The sequence below is a fragment of the Suricata suricatta genome, chromosome 1 (assembly GCF_006229205.1).
Source record: "Suricata suricatta isolate VVHF042 chromosome 1, meerkat_22Aug2017_6uvM2_HiC, whole genome shotgun sequence".
Lineage (NCBI taxonomy): Eukaryota > Metazoa > Chordata > Mammalia > Carnivora > Herpestidae > Suricata > Suricata suricatta.
Window position 1 is genome coordinate 193,599,488 of NC_043700.1, and position 21,108 is coordinate 193,620,595.

At 52.3% G+C, this 21,108-nt stretch overlaps 1 protein-coding gene and 3 long non-coding RNA genes across 12 annotated transcripts in view; 2 read left to right on the forward strand and 2 right to left on the reverse strand.

Annotated features, from left to right (window-relative positions):
* MAEA (macrophage erythroblast attacher) overlaps nucleotides 1-4,128 on the reverse strand; it is a 30,101-nt gene extending 25,973 nt beyond the window's left edge. For 4 of the 8 annotated variants that reach the window (XR_003912477.1, XR_003912478.1, XM_029949659.1 and 1 more), the window contains exon 1: nucleotides 4,019-4,128. Coding sequence is in view for 6 of the 8 variants with exons in the window: in XM_029949659.1 (XP_029805519.1) it covers nucleotides 4,019-4,087 (69 nt within the window). In the remaining 2 variants the exon portion in view is untranslated. The remainder of the gene's footprint in view (nucleotides 1-4,018) is intronic. The other 4 variants (XM_029949647.1, XM_029949652.1, XM_029949639.1 and 1 more) reach the window with 2 other exon arrangements.
* Nucleotides 4,129-4,241: 113 nt separating this feature from the next.
* Nucleotides 4,242-20,578, reverse strand: LOC115300084. Of its 2 annotated transcripts, XR_003912495.1 has the most exons (5): nucleotides 20,465-20,578; nucleotides 11,442-11,679; nucleotides 10,937-11,007; nucleotides 8,837-8,978; nucleotides 4,242-4,675 (listed from the first exon to the last, which is right to left on the reverse strand). It is a non-coding gene; the product is annotated as an uncharacterized LOC115300084 (long non-coding RNA). The 2 variants fall into 2 exon arrangements; XR_003912493.1 differs by lacking the exon at nucleotides 4,242-4,675 and having other exon boundaries at nucleotides 8,795-8,978.
* On the forward strand, nucleotides 4,385-6,080 carry LOC115300099. Its single transcript, XR_003912502.1, has 3 exons — nucleotides 4,385-4,792; nucleotides 4,946-5,026; nucleotides 5,547-6,080. It is a non-coding gene; the product is annotated as an uncharacterized LOC115300099 (long non-coding RNA).
* Nucleotides 19,472-20,161, forward strand: LOC115300092. Its single transcript, XR_003912499.1, has 2 exons — nucleotides 19,472-19,704; nucleotides 19,853-20,161. It is a non-coding gene; the product is annotated as an uncharacterized LOC115300092 (long non-coding RNA).
* Nucleotides 20,579-21,108: the final 530 nt, after the last annotated feature.

Consider the following 21,108-nt stretch of genomic DNA (forward strand, 5'->3'; position numbering starts at 1 on the left):
CCACTCAACACCTCCCCACCGCCAAGCCTGGGGCGCCGGGATGGGCAGAGTTCTCCAGGAGCAGCAAGGGCACGGGGCCACAAGGGCGGCACCTCTTTTCTGGGGCCCCTCACGGGGGCTCCAAGGGGGGCACCAATGAGCCGGCCCTGCCCGGCCCTTCCCCGCCCGCGCGAAGCGCCCTGTGCCCCCGAGTGTCTTGTCTGTGGTCAAGGACCTGAGCGGCGGAAGGCTGGCTAGGGGTGGGGGGCGGTTCTGGAAGGCCAAGGGCTCTGGGGGGCTCTGGGGTCCGGCCGGAGGAAGGGAAGCACGCCTGGGCGCCCGCCGCAGTCCGGATTCTAGCAGCACGACCCGCTTCTGGGGGGCCGCACGGCTCACCGTCACCCAACAGCTCCGGAGCGGACGGAAGCGAAGGCCCCACCAGCGGGTGGCGGGCCTAAGACCCAGCACGCCCCCCAAACTCGAGGCCCAGGGGCCCGAAACCGTAGCCCCATGGGGAAGCGCCGGCCTGTGCGGGTGAGGAAGAGAGGGCAGCGGGGAGGGGGCACTGACCCGGCTCCGGCGGGGCACCCCTGGCGGGGAGGGCCCGGCCGAGGTCTCGGCGAGACTGGAGATGAGGAACCAGGGTCCAGAGCCGGGTCTCCCACAGACCAATTCCAGACCGCTTGTCCTAGACCATGAGACCCCCACCCGATTCGGGTAGCGGTAAAGGTCTCTAAAAAATTATCTTACTTCAGCTGTCTGAGGGAAAAAATAGAACACACCAAAATATTACCAGGATGATCAGCAGAATAATTTGGAAAATAAACATAAGATATTTTTACAAGAAAACACTTTTTAAAATGTTAAAAGTTTTTACAACAGAGCCTCCGGTTCAGGGCGCACACAGGCGTCTGGCAGGCCAGGGACACAGAGGGCTGCCCTCCACCCTCGCCCCTGCTGACCCCCAGGGGACACCTGGCAACATCAGGAGACCTTCTGGGGGCGTGCCACCGGCATCTGGTGGGCAGACGCTAGAGGTGCTGTTGAACCCCCACTGCGCAGAATCGGCTGGCTTGACCGACGAGGGTTCCCGAGGGAGAGAGTGCCCGGGGCAGCACTGGCGCCAGCAGGATCTCATGGCCGTGCCTGCTCCTCCGCGTTGCCAGGGGATAAGAGCAGTGCCCCCCCAGGGCGGAAGAGCCCCTTCCCAGCCCTGAGGCCTTGAGGAACCTGCCGATTGGCCGATCTGAATAACAAAACCCCCCACCCCCACTCCATCAGGCCTCAGAAGAAACTGCAGAACAGCAAGGAGGGCTCAGCCTGGCCTAGCCCTGCTCACACCACTCTGCCCCTGCTCACACCACCCTGCCGGCCTAGCCCTGCTCACACCACCTGGCCTGCTTACCCTGCTCACACCACTCTGGGGGCCTAGCCCTGCTCGCACCACCCTGCTGGAGAGCACACCTGTGAACCGGAGCACAGCACCGGCCCCTCAGAACGCCAGCCCCTCCCGTGGGCGTGGTGCCCCCCCCACCTGCCGCACCTGGTCTGTGACCCGCACAGCTCCTAAATGTCAACCCTTCCAATGTTCTGTGGAATTCTGCATTAGCATGCGCTCCCAAGGTCTTCCCTAGCTTCCCCATGAAACATCCTCACTATGCACTGGGAATCACTCCTGAAAATTTCTAGAAAAAAAAGTTAAACCGCAACAAGGACACATATCAACAGAAAATTTGTTATAGGTGATCTAAATCTGTGAAAGAAAATGGTGGAAGTAGCTTCTCTGATGGCAGAAGTCCATCTAAAAGCCTTCCGCAGCGGAGACGCCCGGTGGCTCAGTCGGCTATGCATCACGTCGTGCTCTCACAGCTAGTGAGACTGAGCCCAGTGTCGGACTCTCTGCTGTCAGTGCAGAATCCTGCTTGGGGCTCGCTCTCTCTCTCTGCCCCTCCCCCCTCGCTTGCACTCATGCTCTCTCTCAGAAACATTTTAAAAATCCTTTTTTAAAAAAAGCTTATTTATTTATTTTGAGAGAGAGAAAAAGCAGAGGAGGGGCATAGAGAGGATGAGAGAGAACCCCATGCAGGCCCCACGCTGCCAGCACAGAGCCCTATGCAGGGCTCGATCCAACGCACCGTGAGATCATGACCTGAGCCTAACTCAAGATTCGGAGGCTTAATCGACTGAGCCACACAGGCGCTCCTTAAAAAATCCTTCTAAAACAGATGCAAACCTCTCTTTAATCTGGGAAGCTGACCTGAAATGACACGATATTTCTTTACCTGTGCAAGTATCTGCAGGACCATTCTTCATCAAAGACTATTTAGTAATTCTGGAAATCAAATCACATTCATGATTATAAAACGACAGAAAGAACTTGAAAGGGACGTCCTTTCCTGCCTGATGTTGTCCACACTCACCGGCCAGCACCACGCATGACCTGCCACAACCGGGCTGAGAGACAACAGGCCAGCAACGGACGGCTCCCCAAACGAGCCTTGTATGTGTGGAGCGGGAATCATCAACCCACATGATTGCGGGGGGGGGGGGGGGGGGGGGGGGGGGGGGGGGGGGGGGGGGGGGGGGGGGGGGGGGGGGGGGGGGGGGCTGAGGGGACACGACGTCACGCTCTCTGTGCACCACAGGGTCCGAAAGGAGTTGCATATAAAAACACCAACCCCCTAGTCTCCAAAGGACCTGGCGCCCAGGCCGCGGGCTCCTGTCGGCTGGATCTCCTGTCCTCCCTGATCAGACACGGTGCCGAGAGACCGCGGCCGCTGCCACTGAAAGCAAAGCGACAAAGCCTCACTTCTGCTTCCTGGCGAGGCCCGTGCAGTGGCGGCTATCCCAGGTCCCTTCCAGGGAGTGCCCGCACCACTGAGCAATACGGGGCCCCTCAAGTCACCCGAAGGGACGCTGGTGCGGTCACGCCCGTGTCTGACGGGAGCAGGACTCTCAGAGAGGTCCCTCAGGAGGCGACGGGCGCAGCACCCGGGTCCGGCGCTCACTGCACCCATCACCGCCTGACACCACCGAGGCGGAGGGGGACACTGGCTCTGCCGGGAGAACAAACCCACCGGGCCTCTCGGGAAGGATTTCGGAATCACAGATGCAGCCGCAGTTCTCCCGGGAACGTGACGACCTTCGCCCCCGAGGGAGCTCGCTAACTAGGCACAAAGCCAGGGCAGCCCCTCCTACTAGACACAGGGCTTCGGGCTCACGGAAGGCGACTTGGCCAAGTGGCCAAGGTCACGCAACCAGCAACCGAGTGGCAAGGGCTGTATTTCAGGTTTGGTGACGCCCCACAAGATGGGTTCCCATTAGGTCGCTAGGTCTCTCCCTACGGATTCCTAATTAGTGACTGGAAGCCAACACATCAACACCTTCTGACGTTAAGCTTCCGGGAAGCCAGCTGGACACCGACGGCGAGCCACACCGGGCACTCTTGCGCCCGCGACTCCACACCCTGGAAACCCCGACCTCCACCCCAGCCCTCAAAGTCACCAGCCTGCCTACGGCCAGAAATGTCACTGGGGCAGTTCATGGTTTTTTTTTTTTAGGATGAAGGGGCCGCAATCGGGCTCCAGAGAGCGAAGCGGGGCGCCACAGACGCGCTCCACGCCCTGCCACGAAGTCCTCGAAGGCCGGGCAGGAGCATGGACGGCCACACGCCACACCCGCTGGGGCTGCAGGACCCCAGACCCCACCGCCCCTAGAAGCCCGGGAGGCCGCTCTCGCGGGCCCCCAGACGCCGGGAGGCCAGCCCTGCAGACCCCCACACCCGGAGGAGTCCGGTCCCGCAGACCCCCCCAGGCCCTGGGGAGGCCGGCCCTACGGACCCCCAAGCCCCGGGAAGCCCGGAAGCGGACTCCGCAGACCCTGAGACGGCGGAAGCGCGGCCCCGCAGATCCCCCAGACCCCGCCCGGAGCCCCAGGCCGCACCCCGGCCCCCACCTTGCCCCACCTCCCTCTCCGCGGAACCCCCGCGGCTCGCAGGCACCGGCCAAGCGCGGCCGCTCCCCCGGCCTGCAGACCCCACCTTGAGGGTCGGGTACTCCTGCACCTTCAGGGTCATGGAGAGCTGAGCAGCTGACTCCTGCACCGCCATCTTGAATCGGCCAAAACATTAGCGGGTGGGGGAAGCGCCGCGCGCGGCACGCCGGGTAGTGACGTCGCGCTCTCCGGAGGGGGCGGGGCGGGCCCGGGCGGGGCGGGGCCGGGCGGGCCGAAGCGCCTGCTCCAATCGTGTCCGCCCCCCAGACTGCGGCGGCTGAACAAGGCGCGACCGCTGCGAGCGCGCGGAGAGGCGTCCGGCCCAACCAATCATCTCTGGCCCTCCTCGCGTTCAGCCAATCAGCGGGAAGCCGGTCTGGGCGGTCTCTTCCTTGAACTCGCGGCAAGGGAGGACCCGCTCTCGGCCAGGAACGCTCCTACCGATTACAGGGTCTGGGCCCTGGCGGTACAGAGCGCTCCCAGGGGTTGGGGGGTTGAGGATCGGCGAGGGGCGCAGCTGTGGAGACGACCGGGCTCCCGAGGGGCGGGCCCTCGAGACAATGATCCTCTGCATGGGTCACTGACCCTCGCCCTGGTGACCCCTTATGGTAGTAGCCAAGAGGTCTGCACGATGCCACTTCCATTGGGCTGCATTTCCGCAGAGTATCAGCTGCTGGAGTCCTAATGTAGAACTTGAGGTTTCCTACTGGGAAAGGAAAGAAAGTTTTTGTAACTGATTTTCAGGAAAGAAGCTCCCATAATAGAACAAGGGTCTGTGTGCCGTCCTCACCAATGTCACATGGCCTTGGCACCCAGCAAGGTACTCCAGCTCCCTTTCAAACATTCCACATTCTATCCTTTCAAAATAACTAGTTGATTTTCGTTAATTAGGAGAAATTAATTAGAAGACTTCCAAATTAAACCATTTCTTATGTTTCACACTTATTCCTGAAACAATTACTTAAAACTTAAGTTTAGCGTTGAAGCAAAACACCTAAGATGACACAAAGGAGTGGCAGTGGGAGCCGCCGTCACGACGCTCTGCCACTTGCAGGTGAGGAGAGAACCATACTGGGGTGAGAAGGAGCTTCCTGTTCGGGATCAAACCAAGTTCCTTGTACCCGATGGCATCAGCATGAGTGAATTCATCAGGATTATCAGAAGGGGATGACAACCCAATACTAATCAAGCCTTCCCCCTCCTAGCCCCCCACCCCCGTTGGTGTATAGATGTAGCACGGTGAGTGTGTCTGATGGTGATTTCTGAAATTTGTGAAAGTGAGAAGGAGAAAGATCGATTCCTCTGTAAGGTATATGCCTCTCGGGACATTTGGAATGAAGTTAGTGTAAGACTAGAAAAATGCACTATTGTAGAATTTTTTAAACCTTTGCCAAGGATAAAAGGAGATGTCACCAACTGTAAATGATCACAGATCTAATCACAGATCATCTCTGCTTGTGTCTAGGAATTTTAGGAAGTTATTTCTGTATTTCAGGGAGAAAAACTGAGCTCGAAATAAGGATGTGCAGCTTTGGAAAACTGTATTATTTAACCTAGGTTGTCTTGTTCTCAAGTTTCAGAAGTTTAAAAATAAAATTGTAGAAGTAAAAGGAAACGTGGTCTACAATGGAGTCCGGCGGCCAGCAGGGGGAGCTCTCGGCCCTGCCACTCCGGGTCAATTGCAGATCCAACGAGAAGGGACGCACCTTGCAGGTGGATTCCACTGTAGCTACTACTTTACAGACCCCCAGGAGGAAGGAAGGTTTCCTCCTCCCCCAGCAACAGTCCAGCCAATGAGAGACTGTCATAGTCCAGCCAATGAGAGACTATGGATCAGCCAATGAAAGGCTCCTACAGTTCCAGCTCTCAATTTCCTCCAATGGACTTTCTGTTGACAACAGCCCTCCTGTCTTCTATAAAAGAGCCTCCTGGGGACCCCCCCCCCCGCCCACCCCGGGTGGCTCAGTCGGTTCAGTGTCCCACTTTGGCTCAGGTCATGATCTCGAGGTATGTGGATTCAAGCACCACATCCGAGTCTGTGCTGACAACTGAGCCTGGTGCCTGCTTCTGATTCTCTCTCTCTGCCCTCCCACTCTCACACTTTCTCCAAAATAAACGTTTAAAATTTTTTAAAAACTGAAATATAAATGAGCCTCACCTGTCTTAGCTTACCTTATTCTCACTTGTCTATAGTTTTTCCTTGGGTCACTTGTCCTGGATTGTAATTCTCTGCTACTCTTGAGTAAACCCAGTTTTGCTAGTAAAATAGCTGGTCGTTTTATTTTCAAGTTAATACACTGGATTCTAAGTTGTCAGTGAAATAAGTCCTCATAATCTTCATGCCCTTTCCCAATAGGGAATGACTTTTAAACGTTCAGAGAGACATTAAGTCTTCTCTAGAGTACCAGAACCCCCCCAACTTTTTTGGACATATATTTGACAAACAACATTGTAAGTTTAAGGTGTACAATGTATTGATTTGACACACGTATTGTAATATGGTTGCCATTGTAGAATTAGGAACACTTCTATGGGTCACGTCATTAATCATTTCCTCTAGCGCTGGGAACAGTTCAGGTCCAATCACGTAGCAAGCTAAATGCTCATAGTACATATTTGTTGTCTATTATCGCTATACTGTGTAGCAGGCCTCTGGGACTTACTTCCAAGCTCCAAGTATGTACCCTTAAGCAATCTGTCTCCCGTTCTCCCACCCTGCAACCCCTAGTAACCATCATTACTCTCCACCTTTATGATTTCAGCAGTTTTAGCTACCATATGTTGAAGATATGAATCATGGAGTATTTGTCTTTGACCTCTTTCATTTAGCACAGTATCCTCACGGTCCATTCATTATTGAAAATGGCAGAATTTCCTCTTCTCTCATGGCCTAATAGTAGTCCTGTGTGTGTGTGTGTGTGTGCGTGTGCGTGCACACACCACATCTTCTCTATCCATTCATCCATGGACAGACACTTAGGTTATTTCATATCTTGACTATTGTGAATAAGGTGGCTCTCCACATGGGTGTGTGTATTTCTCCTGGGTACCGTGGTTTCATTTCCTTTGAATGAATACCCCTAAGTGGGATTGCTGAATCATATAATAGCTCTGTTTTTAATTTTTGGAGCAACTTTATACAGTTCTCGACGGTGGCCGAACCAGTTTACAGTCCCACCAACAGTGCCTAAGGGATCCTTTTCCTCCACATCCTCACCATCGCCTGTTATCTCTTTTTGATGATGGCTATCCTGACAGGTGTGAGGAAATACGGTATCATGATTTTGATCTGCATTTCTCTGGTGACGTGCCTGTCCGCTGTTTGGATGTTTTCCTTGGAAAAATTCAGTTTTAGTCCATTTAGTTTCTCTGTCCATTTTTTCAAGTTTATTTATTTACTTCAAGAGAGAGAGAGTCAGTGTGAGGGAGGGAGGAGCAGGGAGGAAGGAGAGAGAGAATCCCAAGCAGGCTCTGTGCTGTCAGTGCTGGCTGGATGCAGGGCTTGAACCCACAAAACTGTGAGATCATGACCTGAGCCAAAACCAAGAAGTAGATGCCCCACTGACTGAGCCCTACACACACCCTCCTCTGTCCATTTTAAAGTTGGACAGTTTGGGGGTTTTTGTTGTTGAGTTTATGATTTCTTTATAGATTTTTGGATATTGACCCCAAATATATGGTTTACAAAAATGGTCTTCCACTCTGTATATTGTCTCTTCATCGCACTGATGGTTTATATTGCTATGCAGAAGCTTTTAACTTTGATGTTGTCTCACTTGCTGACTTTTTTCCTAATGTTGTTTGTGCTTTTGGTGTCTTAAAACAAAATCATTGCCAAACCGATGTTGAGCAGCTTCTTCCCTGTTTCCTTTTAGGAATTTTAGAGCAGCAGGTCTTATGTTTAAGACTGATACATTTTGAATACATATTTGTGAGTGGTGTAAGGAGACCCGATTTCACTCCTCTGCACGCGGTCATCCGGTTTCCCAGCACCATTTGTTGAGGAGACTGCCTTTCCCTTGCTGGATGTTCTTGACTCCTTATCAAGTATGAGTTGACTGTGTACGCGAGGTTTATTTCTGGGCTCTTCTGTTCCGTAGGCCTATGCACCTGTTTTTATCCTAGCACCACACTGTCTTAACGACTATAACTCTGTAGTATAGCTTCAATCAAGCCAGCTTTTATAGAAGGAGTTCTACTCAGCTAGAGAACTCTCTATACGAGGATCTTCAGGCCTCAGTCATCAAGCATGGCCTCCAAAATGCACTGGCCATAATCGCTGGCCAAAAGCAGGGTAAATGGAGGTGTATACGAAAACTCTGAACTGCTTTCAAGGTTCCCAATTTCTTTTTTTCGGTTTTTTAAATATCTGTTTATTTTTGAGAGAGAGAGAGAGAGAGAGAGAGAGAGAGAGAGAGAGAGAGAGAGATAGTGCGCACAAGCAGGGGAGGGGCAGAGAGGGAGATACAGAATCCAAAGCAGGCTCCAGGCTCAGAGCTGTTGGCACAGAGCCGGATGCCAGGCTCAAACCCATGAACTATGAGATCATGACCTGGGTCAAACTTGGATGCTTAACTGACTGAGCCACCCAGGCGCCCCAAGTCTTAGTGGACTTTAAAAGATAGATATAATACAAAGTATCTTCTCTGACCATAACAGAATGAAGCTTGAAATCAATAATGAAAGGAAAACTAGAAACTTCACAAAATTGTGGAAATTAAACAATGCACTTTTTAATATATGTATACACATACATATATATAATTCAAATACAAACTCAGATTTTAGAAGTTGTACAAATAAAGCTAAAAGCACTTCACTATTTATGATTAGCTTTCATATTTAATATTTCCTCTTACTGTACCAAATTCAGATGTTTACACGCACTGCTGAGGGCCATCACCAGCTGAGTGGCTTTCAGGGGATTTACGATTTCTTCCACGTTCTCTCTTTGCCTAACTCACTTGGTGTAAGTCTTGAAGCTATTCTGGTTCTCACAGGTGTTTCTGGAATAAAAGGAATGCTTACAGAAGAATTCTCCATCGTATGTTTATAAGCTGTAAGTTTGTAGAGACTATAAATATGGTCAACAACTTTGGACCTACTTTGAGCAGTAGAGGCTCAATTTGTTATCCAAACAGCACGTGTTAAACAACCAATGAATCAAAGAATAAATTTTGAAGAAAATTAGAAAATAATTAGAGATGAATGGAAAAGAACACACAGCTTACCCAAACTAATGAATTCATTGATAGTGGTGCTTAGGGAAAATTTATAGCTATAAACACATTAAAAAATGAGTGATCTCAAGCCAGTAACCTAATGTCACACTTAAGGAATTAGAGAAAGAAGAACAGACCAAGCACAAAGCTAGCAGAAGAAAGGAAATACTAAAGATGAAAGCAGAGAAAAACAAAATAGAGGATAGAAAAACAATAAAAATCGATAAAACCAAAGGTTGGTTCTTTGGAAAGCTCAACATAATTGACAAAACTCCAGCTGGATGGATTAATCAAAAAAGACAAGTTATTAATATCAGGAATGAAAGTGGAAACATTCAAACAAATGTGACAGAAATAAAAAGGATTATAAGACAGTGCTATGAATAATTGTACACCAAGAAATTGGATAACCTAAATGAAATGGACAGATTCTTAGAAATACAAAACCCACCAAGAATAAATCATGAAGAAATAGAAAATCTGAATAGATTTATAATTAGTAAATAAGTTGAATGAATAAAAAGTTCCTGACAAAGAAAAGACCTAGAACTGATGGCTTCCCTGGTGAATTCTACCAAACATTTAAAGAGCTAATACCAAGGTGTCTGGGTGGCTCAGTCAGTAGAGCATGCGACTCTTGATCTTGGGGTTGTGAATTTTAGTCCCATGTTGGGTGTAGAGATTATTTGAAAATAAAATCTTTAGGAGCACCTGGGTGGCTCAGTCAGTTAAACCTCCAACTTTTTTTTTTAGTGTTTTTAATTTATTTTTGAGAGACAGTCAGAGATAGTGGAGCAGAAGAGGGTCAGAGAGAGAGGGAAACACAGAATCTGAAGCAGGCTCTAGGCTCTGAGCTAGCCGTCAACATAGAGCCTGATGCGGGGCTCAGATGCACAAACAGTGGGATCATGATCTGAGCTGATGCCAGATACTTAACCGACTGAGCCGCCCAGGTGCCCCAACCTCCAACTTTTGATTTCAGCTCAGGTCATGATCTCATGGCTCATGGGATCATGGCCGTGTCAGGCTCCAAGATGACAGCACAGGGCCTGCTTAGAATTCTCTCTCCCTCTCTCTTTGCCTCTCCCCTGTTTATGTGCTCTAAATAATAAATAAAGTCATAAAAAGTAAAGTAAAATATTTAAAAAATAAATGAAGAACTAATATCAATGGTTTTCAAACTTTCTCAAAAAACTGAAAATGAGGGAATACTTCCTAACTGACTCTATGAGGTCAGCATTACCCTGAGCCTAAGCCAGGCAAAGACTACAAGAAAAGACACTACAGATCAACGCCACTTATAAACATTGATGCAAAAATCCTCCACAAAATACTAGCAAACACAATTCCGCAGCATATTTAAAGGATTATACACCACGACCAAGCGGGATTTATCTCTGGAATGCAAGGATGGTTCAGTATGTGAAAATCAATGTAACATATCACATTAACAGCATAAAGGGGGGAAAACCCACATGGTCATTTCAACTGATACAGGAAAAATAATTGGAAGAATTCAAGACTCATGATAAAAACACTGAAAAATAGTAACAGAAGGAGAGTACCTCAACATAATAAAAGTTGTATATGAAAAAACCCATGGCACCCATCAAACTCAATGGTCAAAGACTTAAAGTTTTTCTTCTACAATAAGGAATAAGGAAAGGATGCCTATGTCTGCCACTTCTATTAAACATAGTACTGGAAATTCTAGCCAGAACAGTTAGGCAAGATAGCTCTACCTGGCTGGCTCAATCCATGGAATATGAACTCAGGGTCATGTGTTCAAGCCCCCTGTTGGGTGTGGAGCCTCCTTAAAGAGAATTAAAAAAAAAAAAAGAATTAGGCAAGAATAAATAAATAGCATCAGAGTTAGGAAGAATTAAAACTGTATCTGTTTGCAGATGATATGAACTTATATTAGAAAGCTCTAAAGAACACACACACACACACACACACACACCCTGTTAAAACTAATATATGATTTCAGCAAAGTGGCAGGATACAGAGTCAACACAAAGAAATCAGTTGCATTTCTATACATGAACATGAATAATATGAAAAGGAAATTGCAAAAACACCCACGCCTTCCTGCTCCGACCATAGCGCCCTCCTCACCACCGCCCTGCGGGAGGGCGGAGCAGCTGCGGGCCTCTCGGCTCCCACAACAGGGGTCCTCCCCTCCCGGAACTGACCCTATCCTTACAGCCTTAGCTCTTTGGTGAAGTTCAAAGCCAACCGACCAACCGTTGCCGTTGTGCCAAATCCAGCGAGATCTCACGGCAGGGCTGGAGCGACGGTCCCCGCAGCCGTCCACACCTTACGTGGTCGTGGAAGTCCTCTCTGGAGGTCCGTGTCCACGCCGAGGGCCTGGCCGAACCGCGACCCAGCTGCCTCGTGCTGCGATCCCGTCTGACCCGGTGAGAAGAATGATATTCTGCTGCTTTCGGCTCGTTGGGGCTCGCTGGGGCTCGCTGACTCTCTACTACAGTAAAAGTAGACATGTCATTGTCGCCAGCTGAGAGCCCCGTTTGCTTTCTAAGGGTAATGACTCTTTCACGTGGTTGCTCTTTGAATTCTGATTTTATTTTCATGCTAAATTGCTGATGCACCTGATAGGTTTATTTCATTCACTTAAGCTCCGGCAGAAGAGTAATTAGATAACCCCTTCAGATCAGGTGGCCGTGAGATCGCCCCTGAGGACCCTCTCCCCGGTGGAGGTGTGAACTGCCACATTTATGGTTGGCGTGTTTGTGCGTGGAGCCTCTCCTTATGGGGGGAGAGCCATGTGGCGCTGCCACGCCATGCGGCATGCATCTGCGTTTCCAAAAGAAGGGACACCACACGCGGCACCTTCCTTGGTGTCCATCTGGGGCTACACTCATCTCCGTGAAAAAGGAGTCTTCGAGGCGAGGGGCCGTGCCCATCCACACACCCTCCCCTTCTCTAGAACCTGCTCCAGATGCTTGCAGCCGCCGAGCCCCACCAACCAGTCTGGGGCCTGCCCTGGGGCCCATGAAGGCTGACCTTGACCACTCACCCAAGGGGTGTGCACACTCCTAAATTTTAGAGCTGGCTAAGGAATTGGAGCAGTGCAGGGTGGCCGTGTTCAGCAGAGCCAAGAGGGAAAGAATGCACTGGTCCTGCACGTCAGCACAGATGCTGCAGCGCAGGCAGAGGGCATGGCGACCGAAGGTGCAGCCCCAGTGATGGGTGAGGACAGACACCAGGGCAAGACCGCACCCAAGAAATCCAGACCTCAATTTGGTGATGGATTCTTAGCTGTGACGCCAAAAGCACTAGTGACAAAATTTTTTTAAAAATCAGAAGATTGTACTCCATTAAAATTAAAACCTTTTGCGCATCAAAGGACATTATCGAGAAAAGGCAACCTACAGAAGGGGAGGAAATATTTGCAAATCATATATCTGACACAGATAAATAAAGACCTCTTACAACTCAATGCCAGAAGGACAGACAACCCCATGAAGAGGAGAACAGAGCACTTGGAGAGACGTTTCTCCAGAGAAGACTCACAAATGGCCGGTGAGTACACGGCAAGATGCTCAGCATCATTAGCAGCTCCTCCAAAAAATGTTACCTCAGTATATTGGTCATTTGCACCCAAGGCGCTTGAAAGAGAGCAGGTGCAGGAAACATCTGACCCCTCCCCCACATCTCCTGCTGGGAGCCAGGGCCGGCGCCCCAGGTGGAAGACACCCCTCCCCCCACCAGAAGGAAAGAAACGGTCTCTCACCAGAGACCGGGAGTCAGGCTCGGGGGGGAATCCGCGTGGACCGACCTCGTTAAGAAAAAGAGCAAGTCTCCAGGAAAACTAAGATTAATGAATTAAATTAAAATAAAATACAAGTTATTAAAATTTGCGGGACAGAGTTAAAGTGGTGCTGTGAGGGATGGCTGCAGCATTAAATGCTTATATTAAAAAAGAGGAAAAGTGTTAAATCAATCTGCTAAAATGGCACCTCAAGAAACTAGGGAAAAGAAGAGCAAAATAAACCCAAGACCAGCAGAAGGAAACAGTAAAAAGAAGCAGAAATCAATAAAATTGGAAAAAGAAACAGAGAAAGTCAATGAAACAGCAGGCAATAAAATTGACAAACCTGTAGCAAACTTGATAAAGAAAAAGAGAAGAAAACAAATGGTCAATATTAGGGTTGAACCAGGGGTATCAGCTCAGACTCTGCAGACATCAAAAACAAGAGGAGGAAATATTTCACCTACATGAATTTTACACCTTAGGTGAAATGGACCAGGTTCTCAAAACAGCACAGACGACTGCATGTTCTCAATTTGAAATAAGTATTTTGAATGCCCCTATAACAAAGAAATTCAATATATAAGTTTTAAGCTCTAAAAAAAAAAAAAAAAAAAAAGATTTCCAGGCCTAGGTTGTTTCACTGGAGAATTCTTCTAAACATTTGAAGAAGAATTAACATTGTTTTTACATAATATTTCCCAGGAAATGGAAAGAAAACAGGGGGGCACTTCCTAATGTATTTGATGAGCTGGTATTACCCTGAGACTCAACTTCTCAAAGAGGGTGGAGAAAAGGACTACTATCCCGCACTGAGAGAGACGCCAGAGCCCACACCGGAACGTGGTCGAGCAGAACCCAGCCCTGGCTCACAACAATCGTGCGCCATGGCCACACAGGGCTTACTCCAGAGACCAGACACGGGTTTCATACTTGAAAATCAATCAATATTAATCCGTTCGATCGATAGGCGAAAAAAGAGAAATCACGTAAGCACGTCAGTTGATGCAGAAAGAGATTTCTTGTGATTCAAAATTCAACAGTCACCTATGATAAAAACTCAGAAAAACATCAAAACGAGGGGGAATTCCCTATCTTGATGAAGAACACCTATAAAAACCTCCAGGTGCCAATACACGGAATAAGGAGAGACAGACACTTTTCTCTAAGCTCAGGAGCAAAGCCACGAAGTGTTCTCCCACCACCCCTACTCAGCACGGCGTGTGGCGTTGCAGCCGGGGTAGGAAGGCACGGAAAGGGGTCAGGGGGTCACACAGACTGGGGGGACATCCTCTTTAGAATACATGAGTTCAGCAAGGTTTCAGGAAACAAGATAAACATATGAACGTCAACTTTATTTCTAAACAATAGCAATGAACACATGGAAACCAAAATTTAAAAATGATATAATCACCATTTTAAAAACTGTATAATCATTAATACACTTAGGTACAAATCTAAAAAACATGTACGAGACTTTTCTGCTGAAACTTACGCAGCAGTGATGAAAGAAATCAAACATCTAAATGAATAAGAGACACGTCACGCGCATGGATCGGAAGACACGGTGTGGGAAAGATGCCCCGCCTCCCCAGACCGATATGCTGGCTTCACACATCTCCTATTTCCAGCAGCATTTACTTTGTAGATACAGGCAAGCTTATTCCAAAGTCTATATGGAAACACAAAGGAACTAGGAAAGCTAAAACAGTTTTGAAAAGGAATAAAATGGGCAGAACCAATATGGGCCATCTCAAGACTGTGTGCTGGTGGTGGAGGAAAAGTTACAGATGCCGCGAAGAGAAGAAAGGATCCGGAAGCCGGCCCACGCCACTACGACTCACAGGTGAATAATCCACTTCATGAGGATGAGCTTTTCAACAAATGGTACCAGAGCATCAGACATCGTTGGCAAAGAAACAACATCAAAACAAATCAACAAAAATACCTTGACCTAAACTTCATTCCTTATACAAATGTGAACTCAAACTGATCACTGTATAGATTCAGAGTAAAATATAAACCATAACGCTTCCAAAGGGAAGCGCAGGAAAAAACCCTCAGGACCTAGGGATTGGTGGGTTCTAAGCGTGATACTGAAAGCATCACCTATGAAAGAAAACACTTGATAAACTGAACTTAACCAAAATTAAACAGTGTTGCTGCACTAAAGATCCCGTAGGAGGAGGGGAAGATAGGCTGCAGACCAGGAGATCGCTGTGTGCAAGCCGCACATCTGAGAAGAGCACTTGTATCCAGAGTGGATACAGAATTCTCAAAAGTCAACAGCAAAGAAGCAAACTAGCCAAATAGAAAATCGTCAAAAGACACAGACATTTCACCAAAGAGAATGCACAGATGGCAACTAAGCACACACACAAAAATGTTCAACATCACGGGCCATTTGGAAAACGCACACAAAAACCTGAATGAGATACCACCTAGTAGCTGGTAAAATAAGGGAAAACATCAGCTGTGGGGAAAATGCAGCTCTCTCGTGCATTGCTGCTGGGAAAGTAAACGGCACGGCCACGCTGGTGACCGTTCGAGAGGTTCCTCTAAAGCTAAACACGAACCCCGCAACCCAGAGGCGGTGCTCAGGAGCCTTTGTCCCAGAGGGTGAGAACGCCGCGGCGCAGAGAACCCTGTGCACGGATGTTCACCGCGGGCTTGTTTTCCAAGGCGAAGTCAGGAAACTTGAGGGTGCCCGGACGAACAAACTGTGGTCCAGCCACACTAGCGAGCCCTGCTCAGTGAGGGAGAAGCCACGCGACTGTGACACGGAGAACGTGGATGGGTTTCAGGGACATTCTGCTGAGTGCGCAGAACAGCCGACCCCAGCAGGCCCCAGGGACAGGGTTCCACACAGTCAGCACTCGCCGGGGAGCTCATCGGTGACCGCCGCGGGCCCGGGGCACAGGGGAAGGTGCGGGTCGCTGAGGGAGAGCTCTGGGCTGACGGGGCAGTCCACACCCGGCTTGTGTCGCTCGTGACCTGAGTGCACAGGACAAGCAAACAGGGCCAGCCAGCGTTGGTTTTCTGGCGTCAATACTGTTCTGCAGTAACGTGAGATGTGCGGGGGCAAAACGGATGCAGGATGTCTTCCGGCGGGGAACTTTCTGCACTTTCTGCCGTTTCCTGTGACTCTATAAATACATCAAAACGTATACACTGGTTCCACGCCTGTCAACGCATCCCAGAATAGCCCCCGAACGCCAGCAGGCCCATCACTGCTCCCTGGAGCTCAGAGCTTCCCTACCGTCCAAGGACCCAGGGGGAAGACAGGTCTGGTGGCGTCCCCGGCCTGTGGGCAGAGAGGGTGGGTGTGAGACTAAGGCGGCACCCCGGGTGCCGGGACCCTCCCTCTGTCTCTCCTTGCCCGGGTCTCCATGTGCGCCCCGCCCCTGCCCACCCTCTCCCCACCTCCGCCATCTCCTGCCTCCTGCTCACCCGGTCCAAAGTCGTCTGCATTTTACAGATGAAGGAACTGGGTTCTCAAGGGGCGAACAGGTCCGGCTCACACTCCCGAGGTGGCGTGACAGCCCCCTCAGGACCCAGGGCACAGTGAGCAGGGTCAGAGCCGGTGAGCCGAGGAGGGTCCCAGCCCTGGGATCATACACATTATCCACTTCCCTGTCAGGGCGGAGTGCCCTGGACGCCACCAGCCTCCCCACCGGCTCCCGAAGCCAGCAGCCCTCACCTCATATCATCGTCGGAGAGACGCCAGCCTCCCTCCTCCCATGTCCATCTCAAGTTCGCCTCACCCCAGAGCCAGCTACCTCATGGCTCCCACCAGTTCATGCCCAGGCACGAGGAGCCCGCTGCCTCCAGCCCCGCCCAGGGGCCGCCTCCACCTCCGCTCTAGCCACAGGGGGGGGCCCCCCGGGGCCCAGGGACCCGCACGTCCCTGGAGCTCCCACCGCACATCCCTGGACTAAGAGGGACCATCTTCCATGCCCACAGAAAGCCTACAGTCTCCGAGATGCACCCGTTCCCACGGGTCCCCTGCCCTGCCTTACTCTGCCCACCTGCCCCTGCACCTGGAGCAGCCGGCGTGAATCCCGCGTGTCTCCTGCGGTGCTTCCTGGTCAGAGCAGAGCCCAGCCTGCCGCCCCTCACTGCCGGCTGCCCTGAGGCCACGCCCCCAGGCCCACGCCCCCGGCCCAGAGGTGGGGAGGGTCGCAGGCAGTTGAGAGGCACCTGCGGTTGTGGCCACAGCTTGGAGCCATAATGTCTGGGTCTAAATCCAAGTTTTACCATGATCCAGCCGTGAGGTCTTGGGCAAGTAAAGGTTTATGCAGAAATACCCCCTCCCCGCCCCTCCCCTCCCCAGCAGGATGGTGCTGACCCCAGCAGCGGCCTGTGTTCTACAGAAGTCAATGGGTGAGAAAGTGTTGACGGAACAGACAGGCTGTGCTCAGCATCAGCTCCCGGACACTGCCTCCGAGCGCGGAGGCCCCGTCCCCCACCCGGAGAAGGCAGGGACGCAGGAGGTGTGGTGGAGACTCCAGTCCCCCCGGGGTAGCCCGGGACTGCTTGTCTTAAATTATTTTGAAATGATTTTGAAATGATTATGTCAAACTATTTAAAAGTCATATACATCCTGAAACTCATGCCACTTGCACTCCCAGAGGTGGCCCTTCCTTTGCCCCGGCCCCCGTCTATGTCCTCCTGGGTGGGGATGTGCAGGGATGTCACCCCTCTGAAAATGTTCCATGGAAGACAAAGCTTCCAGAAAGCCCTGGGTGTTGCGGCAGAAGCTCCTGGGCCGCCTCTGCCCCCACCGCCAAGCCTGTCCTTCGGAGACCTCATGCCCCCTCCAGGAGGAGCTCAGCCAGGCTCCTCCTCCACGCTCAGGGCCTGGGCTCCACAGCCCGCTGCCAGTCCCTCACCTCATCTCCCGCCGCGTCCGAGGAGGCCTGGGCAAGGCCTTTACACTGTGTCCTGCTTGTGACACCGCGTGACAAAGCAGATTTCTCCATCTGATTTTCTTCTTCACGCATGAGACGTGAAACCTCTAGCTTGGACTCCTTCTTAAAGAGCCACCTCTTCCAGTCCCTGCTTGTGCTAAAAGCTGCGTTCTGGGCACCTGGGTGGCTCCGGGGGTCATGCCCTGAGTCAGTTCATGAGTCTGAGCCCCACGTCGGGCTCTGTGCTGACACCTCAGAGCCTGGAGCTGCTTCAGATTCGGTGAATGTCTCTCTGCCTCTCCCTGGCTCGCATCTGTCTGTCGGTCTCTCTCTCTCTGTCTCTCAAAAATAAACAAACATTTTAAAAAATTGTTTTAAAGCTGCTTTCATAAATTCAGGTTTTCTTCCAAAACCGCTCAAAGATGTACCAATGAGCCTCATGCCCATGGCCGGCTCTTCCAACTGCTGATTTGTCTCTCGGTTTATGGCATGGTATCCTTTGCTTCCTCTGAAGAATCTCCCCAAAAGATAAAGACTCCCAAATGGCACGGCACCAGGACACCGGAGGACTGCGGCCAGGTGCCCACCAGCATGTCCACAGAGCAACCCAACATGCGATGCTCTTGGAAGGGCTCCAACAGCCAGGCCTCGGCGTCCAGCCACGATTGAGTGACACGTGGAAGCAGCCTCCAGCAGGGAACCTCGGCCTTTGCAGAGGGCCCCTGACCTGGCTCCTCCTCGGGAAGACAGCCCCCCAGGGGGCTCCTGCGGCCCGCACGGGTTGGGCACATGTCCAGGGGAATCTGGCCTGTGCTCTGCTGGGTCGAATTCCTGGTCAGTAGAGGGTCTGAGGGACACATTCACCCTGTGAGCTGCCGCAGGGCTCTGACAGCCGGGCGTCCTGGGATGCTTTCTTCCTGTGCTGGGCTGGGTCTGCTCCCCGGGCTGAGTTTCCGGGACCCGTTTACCCTGTGCCGGGCTTGGTTGCGGGGAGCCTGGTCCGGGAGTCCTTGGGACTCATTTTCCCTGAACTGAGCTGTGTCAGAGGCTCCTGGCCAGGGGGCTCCTGGTCAGCATTGTTACCATGACACTCGTTTGAGCTGAGCTGAGGCGGATCGGAGGGCTCCTGGCCAGCTGGGGGTCCTGGAGACTTGTTCTCTTTGGGCTGGGCTGGGTCAGAGGGCTCCCAGCTGGAGGGTTCCCGACGACGGTGTGACGCTTTACCCTGGCTGATCTGGGTGGGGTGTGTCTAGGGGACTCGTTTACCCTGTGCTGAGCCAGGTTGTGGCCTTGGAAGTCAAGAAGGGCTCTCCCTGGCTGGGCGAGGGTCCCTTGTGCACCGATTTTCAGTGCCCTCCTCCCAACTGCTGAATAACACAGCTGGGCCAGCCGCTTGTTGGGCTTGGGTCCCGGAGGTGCCAGGTGTAGGTATGAGGGACGCAAAGTGGCATGAAGGGGCGCCCCATCCTTGAGGTGGACCGCAGTGTCTGCTGGAAGGCGTCTCAGGACGAGTGGGCGGGGCCTCGACGTCTGCAGGGACAGGAACACAGGGGCGAGAGAAGCCGCAAGAAAAGCGCCATCTTTCTGTTCAGTGTGGCTTTGCAGGTGACCGGCTTTTGTAGCAGCCAGGGCTTCACAACGCTCCCCCTGATGTCGCCACTGCACCCTCCACAACCACCAGGGGTCTCTCACTGGGTCTTGTCTGGGAGGCCCAATCGCCTGGACGCCATCCTGGATCCCCTACCAGCTGGACCAGCGCCCAAGCGGGCCCTTTCTCCTGGCAGCACCACCCCCACCTCTCCATGGCAAAGGCTTCATTTCACAGGTGAGCAACCGAGGTCGGGGGGGGGGGGCGTGGTGGTGGTGGCGGCAGGGACTTGCCCACGTGAAAATTATTAAGAGGAAGCCTCATTTACAATGGAGTCGGGCGGCCAGCAGGGGGAGCTCTCGGCCCTACTCTCGGTCAATTGCAGACCCAACAGGAAGGGACGCACCTTGCAGGTGGATTCCACTGTGGCTGTTACTTTACTCACCCCGCGCGAGGAAGGAAGGTTTCCTCCTCCCCCAGCAACAGTCCAGCCAATGAGCGACCATCATAATCAAGACCATACAGACAGCCACAGCCCAGCCAATGAGAGACTGCCACAGCCCAGCCAAAGGGAGATCATCACACCTCAGCCAAAATGAGCCTCTTACTGCGCCCTGGCTCTAGTTTTGTCCTGAGTCGCTCCTCCTGTCTTGGCCCGTGGTGTTCCCGAATAAAGCCAGTTTTGCCTGGGAAATACCTGGACGTTTGATTTTTGAAGTTAATGCGCAGGTGGGGCAGCTCGGGGGTGCTGAGAAGGGGCAGGGGCTGGCCCCCCCCCCCCCCGGTCCGGGCCAGGCGTGCTGTCTGGGCAGCCGTACTTCCCCCAGGGAAGGCGGCCCCGTAGGAGGCAGTCCGAGCTCCTCGCCCTCGCCCCTGCTGGGTGAAGCCGTGGTGCCTTCCCAGAGGAGCTGCTGCAGAGGCTGCCCTGTGACTGGACGCGCTGCGCACCCCTGCAGCCTTGTGACCCCCGACACCCTGTGGGCAAGACAGCGGGCACCTGCCCTGAAGCCACTGCGGGCAGAGATTCCGTCACAGGAAGCCGAGGTCTCCTTCGCGGACCCGTTTCGTCCGAGGACGGCCCGTGTCTCCTCGTCAGAGCCACGCACCCGGCCTGCAGGGTCGGTTCTCGGCTTCCACGCCCGCTGCGTGGCTGCGACTCCGGTTTGTGAAGGGATGGGGGGGGTGCGAGGCAACGGCCCCTCCCCCACGCAGAGAGCACGTGCGATGGCGGCACCTCCGGGATGGAAGCCCCCGAAGGCCAAGGGGCAGAAAGGTGGATACAGCCCTGATCTCGTCGTGGAGAGTCCGGACTTGTTTACAGGAGACAGAAGTTCATCTTTTCTCCTTCCCCGGCCTTACCTTGGCGTTTTGCTCGGTGCAGAGTCACTGATCCCGCCCTGCTCAGGGCTCCGTGCCCGCGCACCGCTGCCCCCGGAAGGAGTCCCGGCACCTGCTCCCTGCCCCGCCCCGCCCCGCAGCCGCCGCCCACCCAGCAGTGTGGCTCCTTCTCGGCTCCCTCCTCTTCGGCCGCACAGACTTTCCCCAGTTCCCAGAGCTGGCCCGTGTCCTCGGGCTACGGGCCTCTGCCTGTGCCCCTCAGGCCCCGGGCTGTCGGCTACAGGGCGTCATTTCCTCCAGGGC